The 13,564-nt window shown below is 42.1% G+C and overlaps 1 protein-coding gene across 2 annotated transcripts; it reads left to right on the top strand.

The window, feature by feature from the left end:
* Positions 1 to 1,972: 1,972 nt before the first annotated feature.
* Positions 1,973 to 13,194, top strand: LOC110536307 (polyadenylate-binding protein-interacting protein 1). 2 transcript variants are annotated; one of them, XM_021622033.3, is made up of 11 exons: positions 1,973 to 2,403; positions 7,509 to 7,657; positions 8,008 to 8,205; positions 8,338 to 8,450; positions 8,554 to 8,665; positions 8,987 to 9,112; positions 9,339 to 9,439; positions 9,648 to 9,762; positions 9,971 to 10,025; positions 10,108 to 10,189; positions 11,315 to 13,194. In XM_021622033.3, the coding sequence occupies exons 1-11, from the start codon at positions 2,214 to 2,216 to the stop codon at positions 11,400 to 11,402; spliced, it is 1,329 nt and encodes a 442-aa protein (XP_021477708.3). In that variant the 5' UTR covers positions 1,973 to 2,213; the 3' UTR covers positions 11,403 to 13,194. The 2 variants fall into 2 exon arrangements, with proteins under 2 accessions (XP_021477708.3, XP_021477709.3); XM_021622034.3 differs by lacking the exon at positions 9,648 to 9,762 and having other exon boundaries at positions 1,976 to 2,403.
* Positions 13,195 to 13,564: the final 370 nt, after the last annotated feature.

Here is a 13,564-nt window from a genome sequence, read left to right as displayed (position 1 = left end):
TCTAGGAGACAGAACGCTTCTCCTTCCTGAGCGGTATGATGGCTGTGTGGTCCCATGGTGTTTATACTTGCGTACTATTGTTTTTACAGATGAACGTGGTACCTTCAGGTGTTTGGAAATTGCTCCCAAGGGTGAACCAGACTTGTGGAGGTCTACATTTTTTTTCTGAGGTCTTGGCTTCTTTTGATTTTCCTGTGATGTCAAGCAAAGATGCACTGAGTTTGAAGGTAGGCCTTGAAATACATCCACAGGTATACCTCCAATTGACTCAAATGATGTCAATTAGCCTATCAGAAGTTTCTAAAGCCATGACATCATTTTCTGGAATTTTCCAAGCTGTTTAAAGGCACAGTCAACTTAGTGTAAACTTCTGATCCACTGGAATTGTGAATTATATGTTAAATAATCTGTCTGTTGTTGTCTGTCTGTTGTTGTCTGTCTGTTGTTGGAAAGATTGCACAAAGTAGATGTCCTAACCGACTTGCCAAAACTATAGTTTGTTAACAAGAAATGTGTGGAGTGGTTGAAAAACAAGTTTCAATGACTCCAACCTAAGTGTATGTAAACTTCTGATTTCACCTGTATTATTATTATTTGTTAACTGTTTCTCCCCACCCACTTCCTCCTTTAATTGTCATCAAATAGTCTAATCAATGACAGCTGTCAGATGTCAGATCAAAAGACTAAGGGGAGAATGTTAACACCACGAAAGTCCCGTGCCTCTCTCATCCTGTTTTTGAATCTAATTGTATCTATGTAAGGATGTGCAATTGGGAAAAGAGCACAAAGTGCGTGCAAAACTAACATGAAAGACAGAACGTTTCCAAAATTCCCAGATTTATCCCATTTAACTAGAGACCGTGATTCCTGGTCTGGAGCTACTGTGAAGATGCTTGGAGCTACTGCAGGAGGCCAGGGATCATGATGGTATTTGCTTTGAGCTTGAACTGCTCATATTGTCCCTGTAATTATGGTTTATGGACTCGAATTATCAACGCTTTTGAATTTTGCAATGCAATCCAACATAGGGTACTGTAGCATCGCTCGCTATATGAGTCATATTACAATTCCCAACTATCATGGTATTGGTGCAATGCGTAGGGTGTTTGCTTCCCTGCCCCTCAGGGTTTGCTTCCCTGCTCCTTGTGGTTTGCTTCCCTGCTCCTTGGGGTTTGCTTACCTGCCCCACCATTTGCAAGAATACTAACAAATGTATTCCTGCCCAGTCCAAAATGAACCCCTATCGGAGCTACTAGTGTGTGCGGCTTTTCCTTTAAACTAATTGCACTGAACACACACAGTGCTGCTGTTGGCTATACCAACTCTAGCTAGTCTATTACTCCTTTGTGGATTCCTAAAGGTATTGTCATCTTTCATCTTGTACGCATTCCCAGGACTTGTAAATGTTTGAACTCCCTCCAAGACACCCATTTTGCAATAACAGAAAATAGGGGCCGTAATCTTTTATCAAAGTGGGTCTCCACATTTCTGCAAGGGGTATGATCTTTGACATAATGTGATCCAGCTTTGGGAAACAAGTGGAAAATGACTGGAGGCTAAACAATTAATGAATGCCTCTTCTGAGTTCTGGTGTAACACACATGGCTATAGTGGGCAGCTACTGAGAGAGCAGGGGGAGAGCGGCACATGTGAGGGTTGGTTTGATCCACAGGATTCTGATTCCACTCTCTGATGCATCTGTAGTTTTATTGTAGAATGGGAGGTATGTGTTTATTACTTGAACACCCCACTCGCTTTCATTGCTGAAGAAACTGCGTCACATCTAACATGATGTTAGATAACACATACAGTATGTGTATTAACTAGTTAAACATACTTTCTTGCTTCAGACAGATCAAAGTAGGCTTCCTTTGACTTATTTCCAGGCTACTCAGTACGCTCAATGAGGTATAGGCTCTGCACTGTTGGTGCTCTACCGCTCCCCTCCCGTAGAGGGCGACAACACGTTCACACGGTTATAGATCATCTCAGCCGATATCGGATTTGTTGAAGGAAGTAGCCCTTACAGAAATATGTTGTAATATCCGTTCGAGAACATAAAGTAGCTGGCTTGCTAGTAAATATGGAAATGAGGGAGGGTGAGTGAGGCCAAACTAAATAATTCCGTAACAAGTGACTGGAATTGCCAAACCACCTACGTTTTTTCTTTTGCGCCTCACCGAAAAGGTCATAACACAAAAAAAGCAACAGAGATGACTGAGAATTTCGACCGAGCTCCAGGCGCTGGTAGAGCCCATATAAAGCCAAGAAGCCCCGGCCTTGCAGATGTAGGAGACGGGGACGCCACATCTGTTTTCAACCAGCGTGAGCCTCTTCGGCAACCTCGGACTTCTCCACCTTTGACTGAGAACAACCCATACCATAGTGAAGCTATCGGCGGAGGTAAGATTTTCTGCCGGATCAACTTTGCATTTACCCATTCGCATTACCTGGCTATGTGTGTTAACAAGTTAGCTAGGTAACTAGCCCGAACAACTAATGGTACTAGGCTAACATTGTCGCTCCCGGTGCTAGAGCGACCGAGGTAAAGACAGTTTGATATATGCAGTTGAGGAATATTCAATGTACCAACACTACATGTACTAGACATTCCCACATACAGTATTTAAAACAAATGTTATTTCACCTTTATTCAACAAGGTAAGCCAGTTGAGAACACTCTCTCATTTACAACTGCGATCTGGCCAAGATAAAGCAAAGCAGTGCGACACAAACAAGAGTTACACATGGAATAAACAAACATACAGTCAATAACACAATAGAAAAGTATATATGCAGTGTGTGCAAATGAAGTAAGATTAGGGAAGTAAGGCAATAAATAGGCCGTAGTGGCAAAATAATTACAATTTCGCAATTAAACACTGGAGTGATAGATGTGCAGAAGATGAATGTGCAAGTAGAGCTACTAGGGTGCAAAGGAGCAAAAAAAGAAATAACAATATGGCGATGAGGTAGGTGTAATGATATGTAAGCTGCTCTGATAGCTGATGCTTAAAGATAGTGAGGGAGATATGAATTTTCAGCTTCAGTGATTTTTGCCATTCATTCCACTCATTGGCAGCAGAGAACTGGAAGGAAAGGCGGCCAAAGGAGTAATTGGCTTTGGGTGAAATATACCTGCTGGAGCGCGTGCTACGGGTGGGTGCTGCAATGGTGACCAGTGAGCTGAGATAAGGCAGGGCTTTACCTAGCAAGGACTTATAGATGACCTGGAGCCAGTGGGTTTGACAACGAATATGAAGCAAGGGCCAGCCAACGAGAGCATATAGGTTGCAGTGGTGGGTATTTTGGGGGTGTTGGTGATGAAATGGATGGCACTGTGATAGACTGCATCCAATTTGCTGAGTAGAGTGTTGGAGGCTATTTTGGAAATGACATCGCCGAAGTCAAAGATCGGTAGGATGGTCAGTTTTACGAGGGTATTTTTGTTATCATGAGTGAAGGATGCTTTGTTGTGAAGTAGAAAGCCGATTCTAGATGTAATTTTGGATTGGAGAGGCTTAATATGAGTCTGTAAGGAGAGTTTACAGTCTAACCAGACACCTAGGTATTTGTAGTTGTCCACATATTCTAAGTCAGAACCGTCCAGAGGAGTGATGCCAGGCGGGCAGGCAGGTGTGGGCAGCGATCGGTTGAAGAGCATGCATTTAGTTTTACTTGCATTTAAGAGCAGTTGGAGGCCACGGAAGGAGAGTTGTATGGCATTGAAGCTCGCCTGGAGGTTAGTTAATTATGGGCAGGTGGGACGGTAGCATCCCACCTGGCCAACATCTGGTGAAATTGCAGAGTGCGAAATACAAACTACAGAATTATAAATATTTACCTTAAATAAAATCACAAATTAAGCTTAATTTTGATGTATTAACTTCTTGTTAATCCAGCCGCTGTGTCAGATTTCAAAAAGGCTTTACGGTGAAAGCACACCATGCAATTATTTGAGGACAGCGCCGTGCGTACAAAAGCATGAAAAACACATTTCAACCAGGCAGGTGCGCCACGAAAGTCAGAAATGGCGATATAATAAATGCCTTACATTTGATCTTCTTCAGTTGGCACTCCAAAAGGTCCCAGATACATCACAAATTGTCATTTTGTTCGATAATGTCCTTCTTTATATCCATAAAAACTCAGTTTAGCTGGTGCGCTTCAGTCAATAATCCACCCAGTTTCCCTCCATCAAAATGCATACAAAATGAATCCCAAACGTTACTAATAAACTTTTCCTCACAGACATCATTTTAACAGTTTTAGAAACTTTAATCTACCAATTATATGCACATCCTAGCTTCTGGGCCTGAGTAACAGGCAGTTTACTTTGGGCACGCTTTTCATCCGGACATGAAAATACTGCCCCCTACCCAAGAGAGGTTAACACAGTGTCAAAAGAAGAGCCAGAAGTATACCAAATGGTGTCGTCTGCGTAGAGAATCACCAGCCGCAAGAGCGACATCATTGATGTATACAGAGAAAATAGTCGGCCCGAGAATTGATCCCTGTGGCACCCCCATAGAGACTGCCAGAGGTCCGGACAACAGGCCCTCCGATTTGACACACTGAACTCTGTCTGAGAAATAGTTAGTGAACCAGGCGAGGCAGTCATTTGAGAAACCAAGGCTGCTGACTCTGCCGATAAGAATGCAGTGATTGACAGAGTCGAAAGCCTTGGCCAGGTCAATGAATTCGCTGCACAGTATTGTCTTTTGTCGATGGCGGTTATGATATCGTTTAGGACCTTGAGCGTGGCTGAGGTACCCATGACCAGCTCGGAAATCAAAATGCATAGCGGAGAAGTTATGGTGGGATTCAAAATGGTCGGTGATCTATTTATTAACTTGGCTTTCGAAGACATTTTAGAAAGCCAGGGTAGGATAGATATAGGTCTGTAGCAGTTTGGGTCTAGAGTGTCTCCCCTTTTGAAGAGGGGGATGACCGTGGCAGCTTTCCAATCTTTGGGGATCTCAGACGATACGAAAAAGAGGTTGAACAGGCTAGTAATCGGGGTTGCAACAATTGCGGCGGATAATTGTAGAAAGAGAGGGTCCAGATTGTCTAGCCCAGCTGATTTGTAGGGGTCCAGATTTTGCAGCTCTGACAGAACATCAGCTGTCTGGATTTGGGTGAAGGAGAAATGGGGGAGGCTTGGGTAAGTTGCTGTGGGGGTGCAGAGCTGTTGACCAGGGTAGCCGGGTGGAAAGCAAGGTCAGCTGTAGAAAAATGCTTATTGAAATTCTTGATATTTGTAGATTTATCGGTGTTGACAGTGTTTCCTAGACTCAGTGCAGTGGGCAGCTGGGAGGAGATGCTCTTATTCTCCATGGACTTTAGTTGTTCCTGAACTTTTGGAGTTTGTGCTACAGGATGCAAATTCCTGTTTGAAAAAGCTAGCCTTTGCTTTCCTAACTGCCTGTGTATATTGGTTCCTAACTTCCTTGAAAAGTTGCATATCGCGGGGGCTATTCGATGTTTATGCAATACGACAAAGGATGTATTTGTGCTGGTCAAGGGCAGTCAGGTCTGGAGAGAACCAAGAGCTATATCTGTTCCTGGTTCTACATTTTTTGAATGGGGCATGCTTATTTAGGATGGTGAGGAAAACACTTTTAAAGAATAACCAGGCATCCTCTACTGGCAGAATGAGGTCAATATCCTTCCAGGATACCCGGGCCAGGTCGAATAGAGGGGCCTGCTTGCTGAAGTGTTTAAGGGAGCGTTTGACTATGATGCGGGGTTGTCGTTTGACCGCGGACCCATTACGGACGCAGGCAATGAGGCAGTGATCTCTGAGATCCTGGTTGAAGACAGAAGAGGTGTATTTAGAGAACAGGTTGGTCAGGATGATATCTATGAGGGTGCCCAAGTTTACGGATTTCGGATTGTACCTGGTAAATTCCATGATAATTTGTGTGAGATTGAGGGCTTAGATTGTAGGATGGCTGGGGTGTTAAGCGTATCCCAATGCAGCGTGTTCCGATTCCTCCTTCTCTTTCTGTCCAGCAGGGTCAACCAAAAACACTTGGCCTGATGATTCATGCAGATACTGGGGAAACAATATAGAAATGTATTGATCCCTTAAATGATTTCACTATTAAATGACCCATATCACAACCTTCATACCTCTTCACAAAAATGTACCTAAATCAATTTTGGAAAAAGGATTTTACTCACAAAAGATGTAGGAATTTATTTTCCCAGTTAGAAATAGAAGGCCATGCATCAAATAACTATTTTCATCAGAAAAGTGAACTGTCAAATGCACTATTGCATTTTGTAAGTTGTCTGCAGGTGGCTTGTTGTGAATGCACTCAAATATCAAGTCATTATCAGATTATGTAAACTGCGTTCTAATACTCAACATAGAAGGATTTGTCTTAATGTGCAGTATATGAAAGTGATGCTATGAAAATGACTTTTTCACGTTATCAAGCTCACTCTGACAAATCCCTGCCTTTTACTGTGATTAAAAAGAGCATATGAAACATTGTTTTTCGTGAGGCCTACCTGTGTGCCTTCCTTTAAGCACCTCTATTTGAACACCTCTCCTGTCCTTTATGCATAGCACATGCAGCCAGTTGCGGCTCTTTTCAGTGTCCATGTGAAAGATGGTTATTGCGAGGCTGTTAACTTTAACTTTTTTTTTTTTGACAACCATGTAAAATGAAGGCCTGCAAAGCTTACAGATTTAAGTCTAATAGCATGAGATGAAAGTAGACTAACATCAGAGTGTGTGACTATGAAGGTATAGTCAGTGGACATTCTGAACCTTGTTTGAGGTCAGTTGGTCACATGACCAAGGAGCTATTGAAATTCAAAATTTAGAAAAATTCATGTAAAATCATATGAGATGAAATTGGACAAACTTAAGCATGTGCAATATAGAAGGGTAGTCAGTGGACAAACTGAACCTTGTTTGAAGTCATTAGGTCACATGACCAAGGAGCTATTGACATCTTAAATGTAGAGACATTTACTTTGTTTACGCTCCCTAACTAATTCAACTAGGAGAACAAAATGCTGCTCAAATTTCCACATGTTTATTGGCTTTGGAAAGTGTATTAATGTCCAAATTGTGAAAAGAAGACCTGTCCAATGTTGTGCACAATTTTTCCAACATTACGACACTTATTTGGAGTCTGTAGCTCAAGTGGTTTGAAAGCTATTGAGGTTTGAAAGCACTAAATCTGTTGAATATCCAACTTGAAACTGTCTTTACCTTGGTGCTAGAGCGCCCAAACTGTCGTTGTTTAAAACGCCCCTAGAACACTTACCTAAATAGCTAACTAACTAGTTGCACCTGTCACTAAATTTAAAAGTCAGTGACTTAGCTGCTAAATGAAGCTCAAGGACGGCGGCCAAATCACGTCACATGACAAGCCTGGTCCCTGCCACTGAGTGTCCCTGTTACAGGGCAAGCACATTACTTCATGTGCCACCCAGACCTTTATTGCTAGTTACATGTTCTTAAAATACATTTTAATTTGCTTCCTCAGAAAGCAGAAGCCCAAGCAAACCCCACCAATTCATTCACAACCACAGCACTCCTGCCTCCAAAGTGAAAAGTGTGGACTCTCTGGTGAATACCTCCATTCTGTCAGCCAATGCACCGGAGTTCTACCCTGCTAGCTTCTCCCCCTATGAGGTATGAAAGCAGTGGTCCTGGAAACCCACCCAGGGTGCAGGCTTTTGTTCCAGTCCAGTACTCCTAACACACCTGGTTCAACTAGGGTAATCACTAAGCCCCTTATTAAATTACATCTGGTGTGGTGGTGCTGGGTTGGAACAAAGTCTGCACACCCTGTAATAATGGATAATGACGGATTGGGTTGCCTAGTGTCTTGGTGACTGCACTTTACATTATAAGGACCAAACTAATCAATCACCTCATCCACAACTAATGAGTAGCTCTCAGCTGGAGGTACTGGCTGTAGCTACTAGCTAGTTTCTATGTTTTTCACGTATCTTCTATTACCAGTGTTCTCCATTTTAAAGGAATCAGTTTCGGAGGATGGCAGTGATGGCTATTATACTGAGATGACATTGGCTGAATTGGTTGAGGAGTTTCTCAGCTACCTAAACTCCTCGCCGGGGTCCTTTGAGACGGACATTGAGCACATGGTAAACATGCTGAACAGATGGGTTACTACTGAGGAGACGTTGCAAGAACTGGTGGAACTCATCTACACACAAGTATGTGTATCAACACACACACGGTTCGGTCATCTACGAGCGACGTCTATACTGTAGTTTACTGTATTTTGTTTTAGTGTCATTTAAAAAAATGTGTTCTGTTCATTCTGTTCATTTTGTTTATTTTTGCAGTCTACTGCTATCCCCAATTTCTCGTACACGGGGGCAAGGCTCTGTAACTTCCTGTCTCATAACCTCGTACTCAGCCCAGCAAGTGGAAACTTTCGTCAGCTTTTACTAAAACGGTGAGCTTTGTTAGTATAATTTCATCACCATCTTCACCACAAGAAACCCTTGTAGCCATTTTTACAGAAACCCCCTCTCTTGCTCTGTGTCTGGGTGCTGTAGGTGTCGGACAGAGTATGAACAGAGGGACGTAGCGGTGCGAGGAGACCAGGAGACACAGAAGAAGTTCCAGGCCTATGTGCTCTTTCTGGGGGAGCTCTATCTCAGACTGGAGGTGAGCAGGAGCACCTTTGTCCTGTCCCAGGATTTTGGGGGTATTTATGCATCTGTTGAATTGAGCTGAATTTAATTTGGTAAAAACATATACAGCAAAATGTACATTGTATTCCAGAACAAAAGCACTTAAAAGTATCCATTAAAACACTTATTTCCCAAGTGACACTCGATTTTAAAAACTATTTCCATTTCAGCCCCTCACAACTTTGACACTTGCCTCCCATAACCCAACCTCCTTCCATAACCCCTCCCCTAGATCCATTTTGAGTTGATAATAAACCCTAGAGAATGACAGAACCTGACCTCTTGGTTGTCTCAGGTAAAGAGTGCAAAGGGGCCTCCGTCCCGAGCTGAGATCCTGCTAAACGCCCTGAGGGAGCTGATGAATGCCCTCTTCTCTAACCCAGTGGATGGAAACCTCATCTGTGCTGTCAAACTGCTTAAGGTGATTTTGCAAGTTTTCTGATCTCTAAATTCAAGCTGACTCAGGGTTCCACATCATCTGTGGTACAGTTATTTACTGTGTTTCAAGAGAAATCTGCAGGCCATCATCCCAAGTAAATGGAAAATATTGTATTACAATGTAATAATGTTTATTGTTAAGTTTGTTATAATGCGAAAGACAAATTCCCCTTTGTTGCATTGAAGTTTATCTGTGATGTCTTCTGTAGTTGACCGGCTCGGTTCTGGAGGATGCGTGGAAAGGGAAGTCTGACATGGACCAGCTAGTCCAGAGGATTGAGAACATTGTACTGGACACCCAGTGCAGCAGGTGTGCATGTGAGAATAAAGAGACTGTTTAGTAGAAACACTCTTGTCAAAACTACCTCTGCCAAATGAATGCTTCTTAGATTGGATTAGATAAAAGCTGGTTGTATGAATGAATGAATGACTGACTGACTGTCTGTGTGAAGGAGATGTTATTGGTGCTGAGTGAGTGATTGGTCCAATGAATATAGGACTGTCTGTGTGTCCATCAGAGATGTGAAGCAGATGTTATTGCGGCTGGTGGAGCTGAGGTCTAGTAACTGGGGCAGAGTCCATGCTGCTGCTGCTTCTGATGCTACACCTGACAATGACCCCAACTACTTTATGGTGAGGAGTTGGGGCTAGAAAACAACACTACTCCCTCCATCTAATCTTCTAAACTTCTCAAGTTTCAAGCCAGCTCCCAGTTTTAACCCGTGATCCAAAAGGAATTGGCACCGATCTACCATTTTGGGAAACTGGTTTAGATGTTCACATTTTAATTTCATGCCTACTAACCTTTTCACCGCTGTTCTTTGTGTGTTTCTCCTCTCAGAATGAGCCTACGTTCTACACTGCAGACGGCACTCCCTTCACAGCAGCCGACCCTGGTGAGTATATCGACATTATTCATCAAGGTAAAACCCTGCAAAAGCTTTGCATTGTCCCTAAAGGTATGTTTTTGTGTTACAGAATATTCAGAAAAATACCAGGAGATCCTGGATCGGGAAGACGACTGTTTCCCAGAGGACTGTGAAGAGAATGGAAATGAATCGTGAGTATAGCTAAATGACAAATGTACATGTGTTAATTGTCTATACCGTGATTAGTTGTGGTCATGATCTTTGCTTTCAGTGGACTTGGTTGGTTTCTCGTGTGAGTCATTGTGATACTGAATCCGTAAAATATATGTATCTGTGGATCTAGAATATTCCTCTGTAGTTCTAGAATGCTATTGTGTAGTTCTTGAATATCTCTCTGCAGTCCTATATTTTTTTGTGGGATCCAGTCAAACACACCAAATAGGTCAGACAATCCAGTGTCGTAGTTACTAATACACTGTAGGATTGGTCTTGTGACCTTTTTCCCTCGCCCATATCATGTGTCCATATGCCAAGGTCACATGACCTGAGAGCAGCGTGAGGTCGTTCACTTGTGGGGCCAGTATGGGTCAGTGTGATTGTCTTGCCCACAATGCAACAGGGGAAGCCAGAGCCTCTGATTCAGACTAGTCAGCAGATGGACCAGAAAGGGGGCTTAGCTAACCCCTGTCTACCCCTCACTCAACTCAAATGTTATTTGTCACATGCTCTGAATACAACAGGTGTAGTAGACCTTACTGTGAAATTCTTACTTTCAAGCCCTTAATCACCAATGCAGTTCAAGAAATAGTTAAGAAAATATTTACTAAATAACTAAAGTAAGAAGTAAGACAAAACAATAATGAGGCTATATACAGGGGTACCAGTACTGAATCCATGTACAGGTTAGTCCAGGTCATTTGTACATGTAGGTAGGGGTAAAGTGACTAATAAACAGTGAGTGGCAGCAGTGTAAAAAGAAAGGGGGGTCAATGTAAATAGTCCAGGTGACCATTTGATTCATTATTCAGCAGTCTTATGGATTGAGGGTAGAAGCTGTTAAGGAGCCTTTTGGACCTAGACTTGGCAATCTGTTACTGCTTGCCGTGCGGTAGCAGAGAGAACAGTCTATGACTTGGGTTACTCAAGTCTTTGACAATTATTTGGCCTTTCCACTGTTTGTGTTTGTCTTTTCCTTTGAAGGACTGTGACTTTGATCTTTAGTTGTACACTGAAACAAACCTGTATATAACCTTCATGAATTTGCCTGCACTTTATTCAGTTAATTCTTAATGAATATAAATGTTTTTGTGTTCCAGGTCATTCAATGACGAGGATGAGATGGACCCTGAGATCGAGGAAGCTTTTGAGAAGTTCTGCCTAGAGTCAGAGAGGAGACGACGATGAGAGCGCTGCGACAGACTGAGCTGGCACATACCTTTCGTGTTCGACATGCTGGAATGTTTGCGACTGGAAAAAATCTAAGAACTAGCCTTTTTTTTTTTTTTTTTGATACAGTTTGCTCTTCCTGGCAGTTCAGATTTTCTTCTGGATTTATGTTGGTTGGAAGATGGGGACAATGAACTGCATCAATAATCCGCTGAGTTATACGGACTGTTCTGAGTTTGTATTTTTTGGGGGGTGGGTGGAGTTCCTTCTCTGCTTTTGCTTCTTTCAGAAACACTTATTTCCCTTGGTCTTCGTCTTAACGCCACAGGGAAAATGTGTGCTGTGGATTTGCAACACTGTTTACACAGCCACCATAAAAACCCAACTCTAGATATAGAAAGAAAAAATATTTTTCTTCCTGTCCACACTCAGTGACCCATATCATATTTGCGCATTCACATTGATGTAGCCTCTGAAGTAGCACACAGATGCAATGCTCATTTCCTGTTACTTTCCATTTTGGGGTGGTTGTCCTGATAACTGCAGGCAATTGGCACAAAAAAAAACCACTAGAGCAAAAAATCTGATATGAGCGTCCAGAATGAGGGCACATAGATAATCCAGATGGTATCAGGAATTGAGGTCCACATATGGATGTGTTATTAATCTGAAGTTGAAAGACCAGATTCCATGGGGTTTTGTGGTGTTTACACATTAGGGAAAAGAGCAGATGGGTATCAGATGTGCAAGTAATTGACAATCTGAATGGGCTTCCTATGTAAACTTATCTCAACAGCAGAGTAGCAAACTAACTGTATAATCAATGACAGAACAGGGTTCAGCTCCAGGAATACTGCAAGGGCTTATTCAGTTGGAGGCGACACTCAGACTTGCAGATACAAATGTGATGTATAGAATGGACACTGCACTGCATCGGATGTTGCTACAGGGTACAACAGGGTAAATAAATACAGTATTCAAGATAATTTTATGTTCTCTATAGTACATCAGCTTTCAGTGTATAGAATGTTGCACTACTGAACTCCAGGGCCATTTTGTTAATTATACATCTGTGAGGAGTTGGCCATTTATTTCAGTTTGATGGTCAACCACGCATTATCAGTCTATGCATTTTAAGGTGGTGGATTTGTGCAACTAACAAAGGAGTTTAAAGTACTGAATACAGGCAAGTGGCAGCAAACTGGCCATAAAAGAGAACACAAAAGTTACTTCAACTTTAGGGGTGTTTTTGTTCTCCCTTTTACAGGTTGAAAGTAGCGTTTTTAGAATGTGAAGTTATTTCACAGAATTGTTGAGTAGTACAGTTCTGTCTCTTGCTGGGAAGTGGGAACGGGGTCATTTTGAATCCAATTTGTCTGTTGAACAAGGCTTTAACACCTTTGCAGTCGGCAGTTTGGAACTGATTAAGAGACCGCTGCAACAGAAATCTCTCAGGACGGATTCCACAATATATTCTTATTTTTTTATCATCATCAATTGATGAACCCCATACAAAGGAAATGTTTGTTTTATAAGTTTGTAAATAATATTCATAGTATTGTTTGTCTGCAATAAATTCTTCATAATATGAATATTTCACACACTAGTCTAGCTAGACATCCATCATATTGGCGACAGATGTTCATGTGAATATTCTAAAATCTGCATTGAAACAATATGCACATTTTCCCACTAGTGTTTGCCGCAAACAGACTTGTTGCTGATAAAAGTCAGTGCGTGATGACATGGTGTACACAAAATGTACTTTTTTGCTGAAATTTTCAAGTACCAAATAAAATCTAAAGTTTAATGTGTTTCTTCACATTTTCAACTCTACCGATAGTTTTGTCACACATACTGTTGTGTTAAATAGCAGTTGTGCCTACTCTGGCCTTGGCATGTGCGCTCTAGCCAACAGCTCGCTGATACAGTGCTGGTAGGCTAGTCTACATGATGACGTTATTATGGATTAGAGCAAGAATATTTGTCAAATGGCAGTCAAGCATCGATCATCATGTCACCAGAATAAGACTCGATATTTATTGGAAAGGAGCATCAAGATCGCCGTGCACTTTCACCACCCTGTGAAATGCATAACTTACAGATGGACTTTTATTTTGTGTCTAGCAGTGTGTGGCTTCATTCAACATACGCGTTACCTGGAAAGCTCAGTAGGTGGC

This window comes from Oncorhynchus mykiss, chromosome 11 (genome assembly GCF_057628025.1).
Source record: "Oncorhynchus mykiss isolate SJ-2025 chromosome 11, ASM5762802v1, whole genome shotgun sequence".
Taxonomy (NCBI): Eukaryota; Metazoa; Chordata; class Actinopteri; order Salmoniformes; family Salmonidae; genus Oncorhynchus; species Oncorhynchus mykiss.
Note: the sequence above shows the minus strand (reverse complement) of the source record. Positions and strands in the feature narration are given on the sequence as shown.

Excerpts from the sequence above, each read along its gene's own strand:
- LOC110536307 (XM_021622033.3), top strand. The coding sequence starts at position 2,214 with ATGACTGAGAATTTCGACCGAGCTCCAGGCGCTGGTAGAGCCCATATA. Across the intron at positions 2,404-7,508 it reads TAGTGAAGCTATCGGCGGAG|AAAGCAGAAGCCCAAGCAAA; the intron begins GTAAGATTTTCT and ends TTGCTTCCTCAG. Across the intron at positions 9,763-9,970 it reads ATGACCCCAACTACTTTATG|AATGAGCCTACGTTCTACAC; the intron begins GTGAGGAGTTGG and ends TTCTCCTCTCAG.